The 20,581-nt window shown below is 40.5% G+C and overlaps 1 protein-coding gene across 7 annotated transcripts in view; it reads right to left on the bottom strand.

The window, feature by feature from the left end:
- mast3a (microtubule associated serine/threonine kinase 3a) overlaps positions 1-20,581 on the bottom strand; it is a 43,819-nt gene that overhangs the window by 18,420 nt on the left and 4,818 nt on the right. For 3 of the 7 annotated variants that reach the window (XM_054766530.1, XM_054766532.1, XM_054766533.1), the window contains 8 exons: positions 17,556-17,587; positions 11,101-11,189; positions 10,085-10,138; positions 9,987-10,026; positions 9,125-9,197; positions 6,858-6,878; positions 5,521-5,599; positions 2,415-2,572 (listed from right to left, as the gene is read on the bottom strand). In XM_054766530.1, coding sequence (XP_054622505.1) covers positions 2,415-2,572; positions 5,521-5,599; positions 6,858-6,878; positions 9,125-9,197; positions 9,987-10,026; positions 10,085-10,138; positions 11,101-11,189; positions 17,556-17,559 — 518 coding nt within the window. In that variant the 5' untranslated portion in view covers positions 17,560-17,587. Of the gene's footprint in view, positions 1-2,414; positions 2,573-5,520; positions 5,600-6,857; positions 6,879-9,124; positions 9,198-9,986; positions 10,027-10,084; positions 10,139-11,100; positions 11,190-15,528; positions 15,994-17,555; positions 17,588-20,581 lie in introns of those variants that run through there. The other 4 variants (XM_054766536.1, XM_054766535.1, XM_054766537.1 and 1 more) reach the window with 3 other exon arrangements.

Raw genomic sequence — 20,581 nt, 5'->3', positions numbered from 1 at the left:
TGAATATTTCAACTCTATGCTACTAAAATGACATTATTTTCCTCATAATATTACAAGGTTATTCAATTGTGCATTTTTTTTTCTTATTAGGATACAACTTTTTGCTCTTAATATTTTGACACTATTCTTGTAAAATTACAGTTTTTTCCCCCCATTTCTGCTGGTTTTTTTTTATTTTCCAACTACTCAAACTTTTTTCTTGGTTTTTTTCTTTTCATAATTACTGCTTTGTTCCCACAATATTTTGACTTCATTCTCGTGACATTATAACTTTTTCCGCAACCTATTTTTTTCAAAAATGACAACTTTATTTGTTGTTTTATTTCTCATAATATTTAAAAAATGACACTTTTCTTTAATATTTCAATTTATGAATGACGTTATTTCTCCTCATAACATTACAACCTTATTCTTGTAAAGTCACGACTTTTTCTAGTTAGATTACTTTTTTTTTTTTTTTACAGAACTATTTCTGTTACTATTTTAATTTTATTCTTGTAAAAGTACTGCTGATTTTTCCATTTTTGCTGTTGTTTTTTGTTTATCTTGTTGTAAAATTATATTTTTACAATGTGCCATGGGCCAATGAAAAAACAATCGCCCGCCACAAATGGCCCCTGGGCCGCACTTTGAACACCCCTGCTGTGACACATTCTCAGCTGCAAAATTTTTATAAAACACAATGACAGTCATTGGAAAAATAGATTTACATGTTTGATTGAATGACTCTAATTTTACATTGGGTAATCCAAAAGCATTTCCCCAGAAATGTTTAAGACTTGATTGCAAGTGTTCCTTGCCAAAAGTGTTGACAGCCATGTCTAATCGCAAACACACAGCCCGTTTGAAAACGCCTCTCATATGTTTCAGATCCGTTGCTCATCGGCAGTACTCATGAGCACATCTGCTGTGTGCAAAGGAGTTCCATTACAAGGGGTAATGTTTGGAACTGGCCAAAGAAATCAACACACTGTCAACAACTACAGTGAAAATAGCAACCCTGGGCGCACCTATACAACACAACCAGTAGAAACAAGGGTATGTAACAAGTGAGACAAGTATACATGTGACTTTTCTATTTCAGTAGAGTGGTTTAATATGGCAGAGATGGCGATGGTTAACTGCTTGGGGACTTGGTGAGGGCAACAAAGAATGCCTTACAGACTCTGGAGCTATTTTTGAAGCCACCATTGATGCTTGCCAGTGATATTTCAATCTGAACCACGAGGAGTCAAATAACGGTGTTTCACTAGCACCGCTAAGTTGTTATAATATTGAGTACAATTAAGCGTTAATGCATTTAAACACATCACTGCTCATTCAGTTCCATAACCAAACCCCGGACAGGGAATTCACACTTAGAACCCTTCGGTCAAATTGACCAATTGCTAATAATTAGAGATGTATGATGCACTGCTGCTCAATACTGATAAAAATAACCAATAACATTTTATATTTGTTATTTTTCAAATTTAAATTTAATTGTAGCTTGTGCACACCTGGGGGTAAGAACGACTCAAACAAAGTTGGATTTGACAAACTGTACCTAACCAACCAAATATAATGCCTTCACTACTATTAACAAAACATTTTAAAAAAGTGACGGCTCAGAAGTACAAAATGTGGCTCCAAGGGATTTACTAGCTGACAAAAGCTGGTATCGTCAATGATGGCAAAGACTGGTCATCCAGCACCATCGTTTCCATGATGAAATCACAGATCGCTTTAGCCCTTGGGATCTCTAGCAAACTTTTTTCCACTTTTCAAACGGCACGATGATAGGAACAAGCCCCGGGCATTGTAGCGATGCTGTCATTTCAGGTGGCTGATAAGTTTTTATGTGTTGAAGCGCGATGCTTTTTCCTCCTCATCACGTAGCATTTGGTGCAACTAGCAAGCATGATGTTTGCCTCTGAAACAGTGAATGTTTATCGGTATGACGTTATAATTCCTCATATTGGCCCGATTTATTGTGCACCCCTTCTAATAAGAAGATGCGGCTTACTTGCAGACTGACACTGACAAACTACATTGCTATAAATAGTTAAACTCACTGCTGAAGTTAACAAATCGTCCTCACTATAACTAAATGTCTGAGTAAATTACAAACAAAACATACTAAAAGGCCGGAGGAACTTCTGCTGACGCCAAATTGTTAACAAAAGTGAGGTAACAAGGTTTATGCGTGTGTGCTAGTAGGATGTGATTCATTCCAAATTTTCTGGAAGGGTGGGGCATGGGCAAAGGAAGAAAGTACCCTCAATGACCATTTCAATGTCGCAGTGGACTGTTCCACTCCGTGCCCATAACATTCAACATACAAACATGTAGCTTGCAGAAGGACGGAGAATCAATAAACCCAAGTCCTGCCAGGAGGCTTGGGGCGTCTCCGTCACAGGGAGTGTGGATGATACCTGAGACTGCGCGAGCGGAGCCTGACAGGGGGTGAGGGATGTGTTCCTTCTTCATCAGCGACGCTTTCTGTGCTCCGGAAATGTTTGAACAGGAAGTGGAGATCATCTTGTGTAGGCTGCAGGGGCAACTGGTGCAAGAGCTCCTGGGAAGAAGACGACTGAGAAAGAAAAGAAAAGGGATAAGTAGGAATACGACAAAGACAAAACTGTATTAAGTGTGAAGCTTCAGATGATTTACTTTTGCTTTATTTGGAAATGTGTGTAACAATTAGACATTAACCAGACAAGGCACAAAAAAACAAACCATAAATTATATCAGTTTTAAAACCGGAGTCAGTGAGCTTAAGTGTTCTGTTCTACTGGAGCTGGATTTCGTGTTTTGTGCCCCAGCTCATCCCAAGGCATGCAGCATAGCTGTTATGTTGGCCGTGGCTGTGTGTTCATTTTCTCAAACCATGCCAAAACGTGTGACATGCTGCCTGGATTTTATGAAAACGTCCATCCCACTGGAGCCTCATGTGTCACAAGGAGGATGCAGGACAGAGACAATTTGATGTGAAAGCAAAGAAAAAGACAGAAACGAAAATGAAAGACTGCAAATAGGTGATAGAAAGAGGAGGAGAAACCCTGAGGAGGAAACTGGAGACGTTTCAGGCCAGAGAAGCATAAAGAGCTCACTGAGAGGAACCCTGAAAAGGGCTTTGTGTGGGAAGAGCTGACCTCACTGTCTCTGAGCCATGTGGCCGACCATACAAAGTTACAGAGGACCCGGCTATTGTTTTATAGTCAACTGCAGTTTCAAGACAAACTATCAAGACAATCACCGCAGAAACCTGAAACAAAGAGCTGAAGAGCCATTCTTCATTTGACCCTTCCAAAAGAATAAATGGATTGAGAAAATGTAAATCCTATACTAATTAGCCATTTGTGTCAGAAAATCACTACAGTAATCCCTTATTTACTGCAGTTAATTGGTTCCAGACCCAACCGCGATAAGTGAATTTTCGTGAAGTAGGATTTCTTCTATATAAATGCAATATTGTCGTAGATATCGTATAGAAAACCTGTTTCTGATCTTCTAAATACGTTTTTTTAACATTATTAGAGTCATCTAGAGATTAAATAACATCCATATAGTCACCTTTACACTCCTATTACCCAATATAGTATATATAATCAGACAAAAATAAGCTATGTAAGACAGTTTAACTTGTAGGGGAGCAGAATCAGTCGCGGACAGGAAGTGATGTTGGGGTTCAGAGTTGAGTTTTAGCTTGTTGTGGTCTATGGCCGCAACAGTAATCCGTGTTATTAGTATTATTATTTTTATTATTATTTTATTTTTATTATGGCTGTCAAATGATTAAAGTGACAGCAAAATGATTAATGTTTATGAAATTAATCAGCTTTCAAATTAATTAATCATGATTAATCACTATTTACCACTACATGTGAAATCTGCCCATTTTTGCTGTATTCTATAAACAGAAAGATAAATTACAGGACACAATTATATATATTTGTATGTATTAAAAGCTCCAAATGAACTGAAAATTTGTGCTATAAATAACACGCACTTATACTTCCGCAGTAAGACTTACTTTCGTGAGTCATAATATAAAAATATTCACTCACTGTTTTTGTTTGTATTTCTGTTTATTTAGGCCACACATACACGCATAATAAAGACGTTGTTGTAATGTTCGGAGTGCCCCTGAACGCACCTCACTGTGGTCTAGTGACAATGAGGAAATATCGTTCCGAGGAGGACTAGAGATGTGTGTGTGAGTTGGAGATACAAAAAATACTGTTCGAATTGCACCGCTATTGAAGAGTTCAGGTCAGAATAAAGTTACAAGAGAGCGGCAGCCTCTATGGGGACGCTATTGTGCCTTTGCCTGCCGTCATGACAGACGGGTGGCTTGACATGGTGCACATGCGTTAATTATGCTAACATTTTTCAAGCAATTAATTAAATAAATTAGTTTAGCGTGTTATTTTTGACAGCCGTGTTTTTATTATTGTGCCTGTTGTGAGATAATTTAAACCTGCAATAATAGCCTGTTGTTCCTGTGATCAAGTCTGGTGTTTGTCTCAGAGAACTAATACTGACACCTAGTGACCGCATTTGTATTTTAGTTCATTTACCCATTTTTATGCTTGAAAATGCATAATTTGGGAGAAAATGTGTACAATTTGATAAATACGCAAATTTCTGGACTAATAATAGGCCACAGTTCACCATGAAACAGCAAACATTTATTAATGATTTTTTTTTTAAACACCATGATAGTGTGAAGGAGCAATGTTCGAACCGTGATGTAGCGAGGGACGACTGTACTTGCGAGGGCTTTGTTCTTTTACAGATAAGTTATTCCTGTAATTTCCTTTAGAATAAGCAACTACACAGTGTACATCTCGGATCACAAGATCGTTTTGGCCATTAAAATACTTAGTCTGCAAAAAAGATTAAAATCACAATTGGAAAAAGCTCTTGGATGCTTTTAAGAAAACTCTTGGAAGGCAAGTGATGATTCATCTCTTCCCTCTGTGCAGCATGATAAAGTGCAGTGATGCTGGTATTTATCATCAGAGGACACATCCTGTTATCCTGACTAAATAATGAAAACAGTATCCCATCTCCTCTCATCTGTTTCATATAAATCAACTTACTGCAGAAAATTTGGTTAACCTCATTGTGGTATTAAGGGCCGGTGAGTGTGTGAGTGTGTTCTCCCGTGACTTTAGATGACGGACTTCTAGGTTACACGCGTGTGACTTTAACACTGCTGATGTGTGAGTGTAAAATGATAGTCCAACGGTTCCAGCCTATAGACGCCAGTGATGTTTGTCCCTTTGCCAAGAACACAGACATGCGATGAACGTACGTTTCGGTTCCAGCTTGCCCTGCTGAGCAAAGCACACACTGATCACAAGGCCTGTTTCAAGCCTGTAGGCAGGTGAGAGTTTCACACTTCCAAATGGATTTGGGGGTGAAGTATGAGCTGCACTAAAGAGTTGGTTGTTGGCAGTGTGTATTTCTGAGAAAGACGATTGTGGGGTTCTTGGAAGAAAGAAATCGAGAGACAAATCAACAGAAGCTTACAGATACTGATGAACTGGGTGCATTGGTGCAGTATCCAGACGAGGGAACTGATGCCACAGACCATCTTCGGCCATCACCTCTGCAAAAAAGACAAATAAAACAGTAAAGTCCTGTTTCCATTAAGTAATACAGCTGAATTTAGCTTAGCTTAGTGGTTCAATAGAGTCGAGGTTTAAGGATATAGACCCATTGCAGTCCTTTTGGGGATACAGAGAATTGACACTTCCTTTCTATGCACCTTTTTGTGAAGGTTTGTCTTTTATGAAAGAGCCAGAAAGACAAGAAGTACTGAAAATGTTGGATGTGTTCCATCCGGGTTTGTTTTTATTGCTGTTAGTTTACTTGATTACGCAAAAGCAAAACAACCGGTTTCCATTAAAGTTTTTTGAGGGGTAGCCTATAAAACAAGGAAGAACCCATTAGACTTTGGTGCAGATTTTAATATTGGTAACTTAGTGATATTTCTATTTTTCATCATGCATTGGGGTCAAGTGGGGCAGTTACCCACCAGATCCATCTTATTGAGCTGACATGAAAAAAATCGCCGCATGGCAGTCAGCAACGACTTTGTAGTGCCCATTACCGCCACCTACAGGAATGGAGGGGAATAGCATTGCACGTTATCATTTTTCAAATGAGTTGTTTAGGTATTGGTTCTTGGTGCCAGGGTAATGAAGAAGCGTGTGCCCTCGTCCAGGTCTCCCACCTAGTGCTACTGCGCATGTGTATAACAAGGAAACCTGTTGTAAATGCAAATCTATTCATTGTGCATCCCTTTTGAAGGAATCCTTCACGCGAGTACAATGTGTTCACTAAATAATGCTACTGTGTATTATTGAATTTTGTCATTTACTATGTGTTTTATGCTGTATGTGTCATATGTGTTTACACCACAACCTCCAACAATTACATTTACAACTTATGAGGTTATGATATATATCACGTCAACATGTCATATGTACTTTTAAAGCTTTATGTGCTTACACATTAGTTTGATAGCTGCAAAGCCAGGTGAAATCCACACTACTGCACACATCTCGTTAGCCTTTGTGTATGGTGTCACATTCCTCCTCTTTGTTGACTTCACTGGCAGGTCACGCTATTTACATCATGATGCAGCTATTGCCATCCTGCCTACACATGCCAGGAAACACAAGCGAGATCAGTGTTTACTACTCCAAACGGTGCCGTGGACAGCTGGACTGAACCACTTGGTGTGTTTTAACTGCTCTTTTCACCTTGGCCTTGCAAACGCCTACCAAAATCAATCCATTCAATGAAAAAAACTGCAAGAAACCGAGATATAAGAAGAACAGCCATTTCTGATGGCGTCTTACCTCTCAGTGCGGGCCAGATGGCTTCACAGAGTCGGGAAGACGGCACAAATGGAGCAGGCGATGAGGAGAGAGAGAGAGAGAGAGAGAGAGAGACAGTGTGAGGAACAAAGTAAACACTGCTTAATGAGAATGGCAGAACAAGTCTGTCACGCTCCAGTTTGCTTGTCACCCTTTGCAACTGAATACCTGCCAGGGTGGTGCCTGCCTCAATGCAGCAATACTAACTTCAGAACTAATATATGAACATAAACCACTCTCAGAAAAACTACAAAAACTTGAGTGTGAAATAACCCACTCACGATGCTTCCCTCCCCCCGTTTGTCCAGTGTCTCTCTCAAAGGACATGGCCCACTTTCTTTCACTGACTGAATTCATGTTGACAAGGATGGTCCAAGGCTTCCTCACACAAATGAGCTTTTGGGGACATGTTGCTAAATAAGAGGTGACACAATGCAATTTGATGAGTGACCAAGACCTGCAGAATACCATTCACATAATCACATCTACAACATATACCATATTTAACATGGAATGTCTCCATTGTCACATGGTGTCAATGTATGGAGATCCAGCAAACCACAAAGGGTTATTTACCAAGAACAAAATCATGATTTATTTAAGTATAAAAGGGACAATAATCATTCTGTGTGGTTCTCTACAACATTTTCCTTCATGTGTGTCAAAGACAAGCTTATTAGAATGCAAGTTATTGCATATCCATGTTTGCGTGACAAAATAATTGGGCCACCTGTGTGAATGACAACGAATGGTGCTACCCAAAACTGCACTCACAGCATCTCTCTGCACGTTGGCAGCCTATGAAATCTCAACAAATATAGATGAGTCATACAGGCTCATGCGAAGCAACTCAATTCAGTCTCCAGTATATGGTGCAATATGCCGTACTGCAGTGCAACATCAAAGGCTCATTCAGAACTCAGAAACTGAATTATGTGCAATAAAAGTAAGGAGTTGCTGCTGCAAGAAAGTGGAAAAGCAGGGTACACAAAGGTAACTTTTTACGGGCTATTTAGAGTCTCTAATGATTCCAACCTGAACATTTTTGTCATGTAGCAGGACATTAAAGTTCAATAAAAAAATGGAAAATCCACATTGAAAATTATGGACTTTGTGAACTTTTTGCTATGAACTACTGTGCTGCCTAACATTCCAGCTCATGCTCCTCTATCTCCCTTGTATATTGTATTAAGTGTCCTAAGAGGGAAAGCTCTGCAGTTTCCACCATAATCACGCCAGCACCAGGTCAAAATGAGTGTTTGCACTGACTTGCAGCTCTGCCCAAGACCCGTGACCAGCAAGTGGCCCTGAGGCCTTTCAGCTGGTTGTGCTACTTTTCTGTGGGCTTGTTTCCATTATGAGGGTAAAAAGGATGGGTCAGGGCTTGCCATTATTGTACAGTAAGTTTTCTCATAAAGCATAATTTTGGCGCTGCTTTCCAAGTAGGATTGATAATGGTCATGTCCAGGGCCGCCTCTGGACAGATTAGGGCCCCATTACAAATGACTACAAACAGGGACGCCACTATTATGCTATTTAACTTGAACCTGAATTTAGTTAGCTGCATGTTTTGAAGGAATACGAATACATGGGAAACAAATAGCACAATAACTTTTTTTTGTGCAAAACAACAAATTTACAGAATTGCTGTATTGGCGACTCTAAATTGTCCATAGGTATGAATGTGAGTGTGAATGGTTGTTTGTCTATATGCGCCCTGCAATTGGCTGGCGACCAGTCCATAGTGTACCCCGCCTGCGGCCCGAAGTCAGCCGGGATAGGCTCCAGCATACCCCCGCGACCCTAATGAGGAGAAGCGGCTTAGAAAATGGATGAATGAATGCTTTTTTTAACCGTTCGCTGGGATCCAACCTGCACCCTCTGGCTTAAAGGCAGCAGCTGTACCATTACACCACTAGGGCATTGAGGGAACGAGATTATTCGTCTTTTTCTTCTTTCCTGCCTCGGGGTGACTTGAGCTTTATGCCACATGGCAGCGATGCACATCCTTTGCACGTTTACGGAGAATGCACCCCTTTGCGCAAAACGTTGAATAGAAAGATCTAGTCATGTCTAAGAGTCTTTCTTTTTTTAATTGTAAGCTTTTGAACCTCTCCGCTTTACCAGATTTGAAAAAAGAAACACAGACCTATGTTTGGTCACTTGGTCGCCATCTAATTAGGGCCACTGAGTTTGCAGTTAATTATAAGGAAAAATACATCAGTAGTAAGGCAGATATAATTTCTTACCTGCGGGCGAACTGGAAGTTGGCAGAGTTGCTGGCAGACACATTTCTGGGACTTTCTGAAGGGCTGCTACCAGCTGAAGAAACACAACACCAACTAGGATGTTATAATGAACACTGACTAGTCCTGTAATGGTCTGTCTCACCATAAACCTGAAGTCCTTGACCACAGTAAAACTGTATAATTATGAGCTGTGTCTTAAAGGGTCATTGACATGATTCATCAACTTTGCTTAAAGATGTTCTATATTGTTTGTAATTATGTTCTACGGTGTTTGTTTTTTGAACGCGAATGATAAATTCGTGAAAATTACATTTACAGTACGTGGCGAGAGCCATGACTGACAGCCGTCCTTGAAAGGGGGCGTTTCCGGAAGTGACATCGGCGAAGGCGCATTCACACGTAAACAGACATGGCGGCGTACCATACAGACGATGTTTACAGTGTTTTTAGCGAAGATTTGAGCGATGTGTCTATAGTTTGAGGAGGAAGAAACATCTGGAGTTGAAACAGACCTTGCAGAACAGGGAATTAAGCCATATTTATTCAAACCGTGTCGCTGAGAAACCCACTAAGAAAGTGCCGTGTCAGACGCCGAGATGTCTGACGGTAATGAAAAAGACATGGAGGTGGCTTCAAAACATAGAATGGTAAATGTGAATTACTTTGAGTTGCTTATCCTTCAATTATTGTTTTAAATTGGCTTGCGCAAAGGGGTCTTTAGAGCCTTTTTTTATTGTGTATCTTGTCACCCCCCCCGTCAGCATATCCTGTAACTGTGAAAGTATGTTGTATAATGCTTTGAATGCTTGTGCTGTGGTGGCATAGTGTTTACAATACAATATGTAAATAAGACATGACTTACTTTGTTCTGTGGCAACTGATGCCATCAGCCTCCTTTTTTCCTGTGAAGCACAGCATCAGGAATAGCATCGTAGCATCCAAAATGTGTTTGTACCGTACTTTCGAGGCAAATGCTTCTTGTAAAGTTGTTCCTTCATAGCAGTCTTCAGTGAACTGAATATTAAAAAGAACAGAACGCGAGGCAGGGGTTCATTTGTCTCTTGTTCTCTTTGCTCGCTTTGTTCATTGTAGTCTTAAACCTTCGTCTTTTGGAAAAGAAAACAAACTTACAGTATCACTCGGACACTGTGACCAGCCAGCGGCAACACGTTTTGGCATGACTACTATTTTGATGTAAAATACAAAGTCATCGAACTACCTCTGGGAGGATTTGTTTACTAGGCGTTAGCTGAGAGCTGAGAGCTGAGAGCTGCGCCTTTGCCGACGTCACTTGGGAAACGCCCCTTTTCTACGGTGTTCAGTCCATTATGGCTCCCACCACGTACTACAAATGTGATTTTTACAAAATACTGTTCGCTTTCAAAAAACGAACATCGTAAAACATAATTACAAACAATACAAAACATATTTAAGCAAAGTTGATAAATGATGTCAGTGACCCTTTACCTACATATTGCCTTTAAGAAGTCAATTTAGCTGTGATTACATTATTGTGGTTGTAGTTTACAATTTAAAACTGCATTTCGACACTAAACAACAGAGACAATCATTTAGCGATTGTTAAACTAACACCTCTTGGCAGTGTCTCTAATGGCTGTTTTAAAACAGCTTTTTGTATTGGATCTCCTTCGATTGTGCACGTCATTCAAGTATTATTCAGCCAGGAAACTCAAAATTTTCCAAACATTGGCACTAAGAAAGACCTAACATTGAACCCTTCATGCATCATAGTGTGATCACATTGGCATCCACTGGCAGGAAATAAAACTTAATAACGGCGAGAGGGGAAGTACAGAAAATCGTGTGACACGCAGCATCAAAACAAGTTTCCTGATGAGAGTTGACCGCCCCCTTCGCCATCATGTCCACAGCACATCTAGTGAGCCTGTGCCCAGCAATAATCTCACACAGATCTCAGCTGACACGCAACAGTAAGCACAAAAACACACTAGTACCTGTGGCAAGTGGGAGAGGTGAAAGCGGTCGTGAGAGTGTGGGCGAAGGGGTCCCGACCGCCAAACTCCTTCTCTTGTTGTTACGGGCACTGTGAGAGGAGGAAAACAAACTTAACAGCGAAAACATTTGCTTATGCAATGTACTTCCACAGACACGATCTGCATGTTTTCCTATGTGTGCGTGGATGCAAACAATGCCAAAAAAAGACAACACGTGCACTGTGCAGACTATATAATCTAATTATCAACAATGAACAACAATGTGTCACACAATTCATGATTCCCATTTTTCCAATTGCATGCATGTCTGGAAGTTTCTATGAATGGGTGAAGCAAGAGGAATGGACCTGCTGACTCCCATGATATAACCGTGCACACTCTCTCTACCAGACAGATCAATCCATATGGATAGTCCTCATGAAACTCTGCTACTCTTTGCTATCCAGGTTTTACATTTCTTTATATACTGTATATATGTCTGAACATGTGTGATATGCTGATGTTTCACATCATGACAGTCTGATCTGCACGTTGAAGCCTTTTGCCTCAATCATTTCTGTTTCATCCTGGATGTACTGATGGCACCTCTCTGTACCTTTCTAACTGTGACCTAAAATAATTAACGGTGAGGAAAACATCAATAGTTCTTGACATTTCTGGGCCACCGCTGATTCACACACTTACCGAAAAAGACTATAACAGACAGGGGTGAACACAGCAACAGACAGAAGAGCTGATATGTGTTTAACTTTGTAACATCTGCAAAGTTTCATTCTTAGGGAGTAAAAAATGATGAGCTTCATCTACAGTGAACGAGGCCACATGAACATGAACTGTATAGGAGACAAACCCTCTTGGGGCTAATGAGCAAATATATATGCTGTATTAATGAAAAACTGCATTTTTTGGCATTTTGTCCATCATCCACAATCCCTATGTGAGACAAGAACACCTCTTGCTCTTTTCTGTGGGTCCTAGATAGCCGTCTCATGATGGCAGTTTTTCACTAAAGCCTAGGTCACAACCGATCATACGTGCCAACAAATTTTAAAAAACGCGCTGAAACGTTGATTTTCCAGCCGTAGAGTGGGCCGCAGAGGTTCTGTCATGTCAAGCCCTACGGGCGCTTACGTTTTTTTTCAGGTTGCAAGACAAACGTATGCACTTCATACGCCTTTGTGCGTCGTCCATATGGCCAACGTGTGTCTTTCGTACGTTTTGCTGGTATCAGGTTTGAGCAAAATGTAAATTTTTTTGTACGTTGCACCTGCAGACACCTACGTGTGTCGTGCGCCACACGTGCACCCCACATACATAATTAGTGCGGACAACACACGTTCACATATTTCGTGTGTCCTCCATGCGTGTCAAGTTCTTACTCCTTCATGGTCACCACAACTAAGTTTTCCACAAAACAAAATAAAAAACGCAGCATTTTGGGGAACGCCAAAAATCACACGGCCAAAAAATCGTATGTCTGGTTGTGACCTAGGCTTAGGAATGGATGTAATTAGGATTCACCTATTCCACCTATAAAGCCCCCTAAAAAAACTCCAACAATGTTTTATATACATGCTGGAACCATGTAGTAACATGGTGACTACGTTGGTACAAATGAGGATCCATGAGCTACAGGTGTTAGGAGCTGAGCGGGCAATGTAAGAGCAGACAGGGGCCGAGACAGTCAGGACTGGCATGACTTGGTGGTGTAAATGTGCAGGTTGCCAAGCCATGCCGACAGAAATCGAGTTTCTGCTGCACTGAGTGGCACATGGTGTTCGCATCGATGTAAAGGCTTTGTGTATCTGGCAAGGAGGACACTGCTCCAAGAGACTGCATCACAACAAAGAATTGTTAGCGCTAACAAACCGTGCAGTGGTAGAAACTTTTTCCCACCTATCCACAATCAACTGGAAAAGACACCCCAGGTGAGGTGGACCGTCGGACAACTGCCACTCGTAAGTCACGATATTAATTATGATACATGGAGCACATAGTGCTTCACATCACAGTTCTATACAAAGTCGATCTAGCCGTGTCACTACACTAGAAAAGTACTTCCTCGGTGTTAGCTCCAACAATAACAATGCCGCTATAGCTATGTTAATGTGCAGGCATGTAAATGGAGCATTGTTGACGATTTTTTGAGGGTTTTTTTAGGGGTCTTTATAGAATGGGTGAATTATAATTACATCCATTCTTGATGAAAAACTGCCAGCAGGAGGCTGCTATCTAGAACACACAAAAAAGGGAAATATGTGTGGACGATGGCCAAAATTCCCCCAAAAAAGTGCTGTTTTCCTTTAATGCTGTATTGTGCCTTTCGTTGATGCCTTTTGGATTATTCAGATCTCCACTCTCGTCGGTGGCAGTATTATTCTGCTCAATGCAACATCCCACAGCTGGGCAAATTAGAAGCAGGCCAGAAAATTAGCACATCTGTATCTCTGAAATACGTTTGTTAAACTAACTGTCAAAACACACTAGACTGCATATTTCGCAAAGGCACCAGTAATCTGACTGTACTTGAATTTGTTGTGTGTATATTTCATATGTTCCATCTTCTGCTGCTCTGTTTTTGTATCTATTTCTTACAAAACATGTTTTTCTTTGTATTTGTACAGCTATCTAAGGGTGCGTTGCAGGGTATAATTAATGCCCAATTCATAGTTTTTGTTAAAATCCAATTTTTTATGTGGTCGTTCGTATTACCAAAAATATGCCACTTGTTAACGTGAACGCAAAGCGTCCGGGAAGTGACGTCCATGCCGGAAAGCATGAAGTCACACGTATTTCGGCGTGTTTACAGAAGTAAAGATTGCTGCAGTGTCTGCTCTCCTGAACGCGTTTGTGGCAATTTTGTGGCAACAAAATGATTAAACGTAGGAGATTAAGAAGAAAGAAGGCAAGAATTTTGGCAGTTCATGGAGAACTTGCTGCAGTCATCTGTTCCGAGGAGTGTGTGGGTGGCGGGGGTGGTGTGTCATTGTCGTGAGCCGCTTCACTGACACTTTTTTTAAAAAAAATTTAGATGACAAGAACTTTTCCGATATCGGCAAGTACTTTTATCCATGTCGCGCATGGCAAAACATGCCTTTCGATGATGTAAAGGTCGGATATATGCGACCTGACCGTTCAGACTGCAGTCGATTGGATACATATTTTTTTTTACCAGCTACAATGCAACAAAGAAGATAGACATTAGAAAGCTTCCCGGAGATGTACTGGAAGGAGATGGCATTTCTGATGACATCAGCAAACTATGAACTAACTGTTAGCACGACAGGTATGTTTAACTACTGTATTTACACTTCCGGGCTTACATTTAACTCATGATTTTCACTCAGCTTTCTATTGGATGTTGCTATGTATCGCCTGGTTAGGAGCGCATTTGGTGACATCATATCCGGTGTTTTGGTGTGTTGGTGCGGTCAGCGTTGACACTTGAATCAATCAGGACTAGAGTCCACTGGCAGGTGGACCGTGACCCATCTCTCAGGCAGTTTGGTTCGGTCCTTTTGGTTCTGGACTGCTTTCACATTTGAACTAAATGACCTATACTAGCAGAGAAAAGTGTGAACGCATTAATACACAAGTGCACCCTATTAAATAACAATTAACCAATGAATTGATCTTGTTTTAATTGAGCCTCATTCCTAACCATGATAATAAACAGGTTTATATTTGAACAACACTCTTGACAATGTCACTGCAGCCGTAGCGTCATTATTTTGAAGTGTTCATTTTACAGTGCTTTTATTGGATCTCATTAGATACTTCAGAAGTGGCTGGTGAGTGCATGTCATCAAATGCTTTCTTAAACAAATACAGTAATCAGAAACAGTGTTTGTATATATAAATTCATGCAGCCACACTACTACAGTATGTTTCACATCTCACAGGACATGGAGGGAGACAAGGGCTCTTGTAACCTATGATGGTTACAGGGCACCAGAGCACATACAGTTACGGTACATGCTCTACTATGTAAGAGCTAATTCAATCTCTCTGACAAAGTGAAACCCATCGACAAAAGCATACATGATTCCATCGGCATATCGATCTGCCCTGGTACTTTGTGTGGTTTTATGCGACAGATGGATGCCAGTGATGCAGTCTGCACTCAAACACAAACGACTTTGGCAGTGGCCACGTTTCCCTGTCGGAACAACAACTAGGGCGAATGCAACAGACATATTCACCATCACTGTAGGCTATCTCGGCTAACACAATGGTATTATCAAGCATGATAATGTCAGTAAACAATGTGCAAGCTGCCTTTTCGATACTGTCGATCCACGTTTACGTTGCACAAACTTAGCAAGCTTAACCGTTGAGCTGTCAAGTTCAAACCAGGCAGCAGTCACGATAGAAGACAGCTAGTAGCATACATCGATGATGATTTAATGCAACAACAAGCTGGATTACCCTCTGGATCTTTTCATCATGGCCCCGGTTACAAAACTAGTTTTGTAGCTCGGCAGCACCGTCCAGTAATGGTTTTGGTCAGACATGGTGATCGACAAAGCCAGTCCAGGTATGGAAGGTGTCCTCTACATGTCAAATAGTTTCTCCGGTGTAGCTTCGCTGGAGTCGGTTAGCTTAGCTTAGCCCGCAGCCTCCGAGGGGAGAAACTCCATTCAGCTTCGGTAAAAACTGACCCCAGACCCACGGCTCGCCAGCTCGACAATAACGAGCGGCTTCTGCGGCCATGTCCGTCGCTCTCGCTCGCCCTATCACCAGTTACGTGCCCTTAAAAAGCCCGTCTTCCACGGTACGAGACATTGTCGACTGATAGCTGCGACAAAAAAATAACAGTGAGAAAAACTTTCCAGTCAGTCACAGGCTCATCAGCAACGGACAGCGCATGCGCACTGCTTTGCTACTGAAGGGAGCAGGAAATAGTGTTGCATTCAAGTGCTGCCAGAAAAAAATGGCGAAAAAAGCCCAAAGAAAATGAATCATCAAAAACAGAAAAAAACAAATAAATGGGTTATAATGCTGATGGCGATAATGTCAAGACTTAGCCTCCTGGATTTAAAGTATATGTTTATGAGCATTATTATTTAACATACAGGGTCCCTAACGCATAATCTGGGACAGACTTTGCGATCTGTGGCTTTACGAGTATTCAAGAATATTACATTTGTCTCCATGGGATATAGAATATATTGTCCTGTCATCGGACTCACACAAGTTGAATTTCAGAGTAAACTATTGTGTCTGTGGTATAGGCAGTGTGTTACATGTAGATTTGTTTCACTATTTACACACAGTAGCAGTTTTCAAAATGTGAGGCGCCAAAAGACTGGAGGGGAGGCGCAGCAGCTCGAGGAAAAGAAAAAAAAACATATTTTTCAAACCAGCTAAGCTAATGTCATTTATGCCAGAGGCAAAATGACAAAATATGCTTCAAAATATCAGTTTTTTGGTGAGCACATCCAAAGTCTACAACTTTAGTGTACAATCTAATGAGCGCTTATTCAAATGCTATTCATAAATCCTGCCTTGATGTGCCTTATTGTGATTTTCAAAATACCTCTCAGTGTGTTGCAGTGCATTTCTACACCACTGCGGACTAACGAAACAAAATAAAATAAATAAATAAAATACACTTCAGTTTCACTAAAACGGAACATTTTTAATCTTTTGAAATCTCTATTTTTGACCCGGCTTTCCTAGGGAATCTCAGATGTACCTAATTTCACTCCTGTGACTGTAAAGCTTTCAAATCCCAGATGAACTGATTTAATAGGAATTTGATTACCAAGACACACACACTATGTCTGAGAATAGCTCTATGTCATACGATTCTGTTGATTCGGTCTTATGAATGTGTCGTTACGTGGAAAAGTCAACCATGTGTAACAAATCCACATACTAAATATTGTTTTTGTCACTGAAAAGAGAAACGTTCAGGTGAGAGCATTCCTCATTTTGTTTACTTCTATAAAACCGCCATTTGTGTCCTACACTTAGAGACCTGTTATCTTAAATTACCTCTGAGTCAGAGGGTGAAAATAACCTTAACCCTCTTGTAAAAACAGTGCAGATGTTCCAAGACAGGTTAAAGTTTGTCAAGAGACTTATGCTTATAGATAAAAGAAAGGGTTTCTCAGATGTACCAGCTGTTTTCACGGCAGGGCAAAAACTGCCGTCTATACACAAATACAACATGCTATGAACTCAATACTGTAGGTCACAATGGTGATCCACTAACACCAACAAATATTCAAAGTGTGTCCAACCGACGTTTGCAACCAATGCTTCCACCTTGTCGTTTAAATTGACATAAAACCAGTCTGGGCGGTGAGACCACTTTGTCTGCAGACAGTCCCAGTCCCAGTCAATGCATACAGAGATGAAAGGCAAGTATTTAAATCCGCGAATAAATGAACAGACGACAGGCACCTAGATGATCTGGTTTGGAGGAGAATGGCGTTGATATCACTTACACATTTCCCCGACGTGGAAGACTCAGCTCTTTCTAGAATAAAGAAATTGAGAAAACAAATTAGTGATATGCAAGAGAAACACTGCTTTAGTGTGTCTGTCATAGTTTCAGATGTGCAGTGAGCTGCATGTATTACCATCTTAAAATTGAAATAAAACCTTCAAGATGTGATTAAAGTACAGTCGTTCCTCGTTTATCGCGGTTAATTGGTCCCAGACCCAACCGCCATAAGTGAATTTAGTAGGATTCAATATTAACAAAAGGAACATTTTTGTAATTAGAGCACAGAAAACCTCTTTATTACTTTCTAAATACAAGTTGTGCCATTATTAGAGCCCTAAAGACATGAAATAACACCCCTATAGTCACCTCAGTCAACACATTGCTCAACTGTAATGCGCAGGCTAAGGGATCATTGCAGGGACACCAAGAGACGGCCGCCACTACATGAGCAACCTACAGAGCTAACTAGTTAGCCTCTCCAATTTACTTATTCTAAACTTAAGAAAGTTTTCAAACGGAGTGGGTAAGAAGGACAAAATATGAAGCCACAACCTTACCACTTCCACACAGAAAGGGAGGAGAACTATATGGTGTTGGGCATGCCATGACTGACTACATGCAGTGTGAAGGTAGTCTTATTTAATGTCATGTAACATTACTGACACCTAGTGGCTAGAATACTTCATATATTTTGAATATTTTTTGACCAACCACGAAACAGCAGTCATATATAGTGTAAATTAATACATTTTTGAAAAGGTTGAGGGAGCAATGTTCGATCCGTGATGTAGCGAGAGACGACTGTATAGACTAATTACCACCCATGACCATAGTGAGGACAAGCGGGATAGAAAATGGATGGATTTCTTACTAGCGATGTCCGATAAAATCGGCCAACTGATATTACATAAAAATGCAATACCCGTTCATATAGGTATAATTTTTTCTGCACCGAAAGATATCGGCGAGATATTGTTAACGGGTGACAGTGACGTGCTCCACACAATGATTTTTTAATAACTTTTGTTAAGAAAAATTGTTTAAAATAAATCTGGCACTTTTTCTATGACTTCTATTGCATATTGCGGTATTTGTCTTATTTTGCACAAACTGTTTGTTTGTGAAATGCATTCAGTAGCATCACAGTAAAATAAGCATAATGTGTTCATTTATTACATGTTGAGATGTTTGATAGTTTGAGGGAAGATCTGTTGCATATATCGGTATTGATTGATATCGGTATTAGTATTGAAGTGCTAGACAATATCGGTATATCGGATATCGGCAAGAAAGCCAATATAGAGCATGTCTGTTTGTTACTTTAATTGCAAGAGTTTTTTTTATAAAAAAAACAGTCGTCCCTCACCACACCGCGGTTCGAATTTCAAGGCTTCACTCTATCACGGTTTTTCAAAAATATATGAATAAATCACACTGTTTCATGTTTAAAAACAGCCTACCCTTAGTTCAAAAATATGCATATTGAAGCAAATTTGACATATTTTTGCCTTTTCAAGCATAAAAATGACTAAATGAACTAAAATACAAATATAAGGTATTCAGAAGATGCATTCAAAGACGTGACGCTATGTAATATTCAACCCTGGTCACTAGGTGTCAGTAATGGTACTGTAATGTTCGGTGAGGCACACAAAGCATCAGACTTGGTCGCCGGCACAACAGGCTTTTATTGCAGGTTTGACTTATCTCACAATAAGCACAATAATAATTACATCACAATAATAATAACATAGCCGCACGGTGGTCTACAGTCTGGAGATCGGGAAGATCTGGGTTCGAATCTCTGTTGGGCATCTCTGTGTGGAGTTTGCATGTTCTCCCCGTGCGTGCGTGGGTTTTCTCCGGGTACTCCGGTTTCCTCCCACATTCCAAAAACATGCATGATAGGTTAATTGGAGACTCTAAATTGTCCATAGGTATGAATGTGAGTGTGAATGGTTGTTTGTCTATATGTGGTCCGCGATTGGCTGGCGGATTGGCTGGAGGAGAAGCGGTATAGAAAATGGATGGATGGATAATAATAACAAAATAATCATAACAATAACACGGGCTACTGTTGCAACCACTCCACTCCAAGCTAAAACTCAACTTGGAACCCCCTACATCACTTCATGTCCTCCACACGTCTGGAATCCATTTATTGCAACACACACAAGCATTATTTATGTCTTAAATGTTTTATTTTCTCTGATTATATCTACTATTGGGTAATACGTGTGTAAAGGTGAATGTAGGGGTGCCATTTAATGTCTAATAAGGTTAAAAAAAAACAGCTTTACAAGGTCGTAAACAGGTTTTCTATGCTCTAAGTACGAAAATATTTGATTTCCAAATAAGTAATACGACTTGGCGGAAATTCACTTATCACGGTCGGGTCTGCAACCAATTAACAGCGATAAACAGGGGATCACTGTATGGCATCTATGACTTGGCTATTGACGAATATTCAGTTTCTTTGCCTTGAAAAAGTCTTAAGTTGTGTTTGCAGTATGTTTGGAGTCGTTATCCATGCGCACTGTGAAGTGCAGTTTTGTTGGTAAAGTGTAGTTTTGTTTGAATGTGAGAAGCGACTATAGCCAGACACACCTCACAATTTATCCTGTTACTTCTGTCAGCAGTCACATGATCAATACCCACTGAGCTTGTTCCATTAGCAGTGATGCCCACGGCCTCCACCATGATTGACACGTGGTGTTTTTTGGTTAAACCCATCCATCCATCCATTTTCTCTGCCGCTTGTCCCTACTCGGCTCACGGCTGAGCTGGCGAGGCGGTCTTCACCTTGCGCTTGTCGCCAGCCAATAATAGATAGAGACAAACTAGCATTCACACCTATAGTTATTTTAGTCTCCAATTAGCCTGAACGTGGATGATTTTGCGAGTACCTGGAGAAAATCCATGCACGCTGCAGGAGAACATGCAAACTCCACACAGAGATGCCCTAACGGAGTTTCGAACCCTTGATCTCCTGACTGTGAAGCCAACACCTTTTTGGTTAAATCT

The sequence above is a fragment of the Dunckerocampus dactyliophorus genome, chromosome 2 (assembly GCF_027744805.1).
Source record: "Dunckerocampus dactyliophorus isolate RoL2022-P2 chromosome 2, RoL_Ddac_1.1, whole genome shotgun sequence".
Taxonomy (NCBI): Eukaryota; Metazoa; Chordata; class Actinopteri; order Syngnathiformes; family Syngnathidae; genus Dunckerocampus; species Dunckerocampus dactyliophorus.
This window is presented reverse-complemented; position numbering and strand designations above follow the sequence as displayed.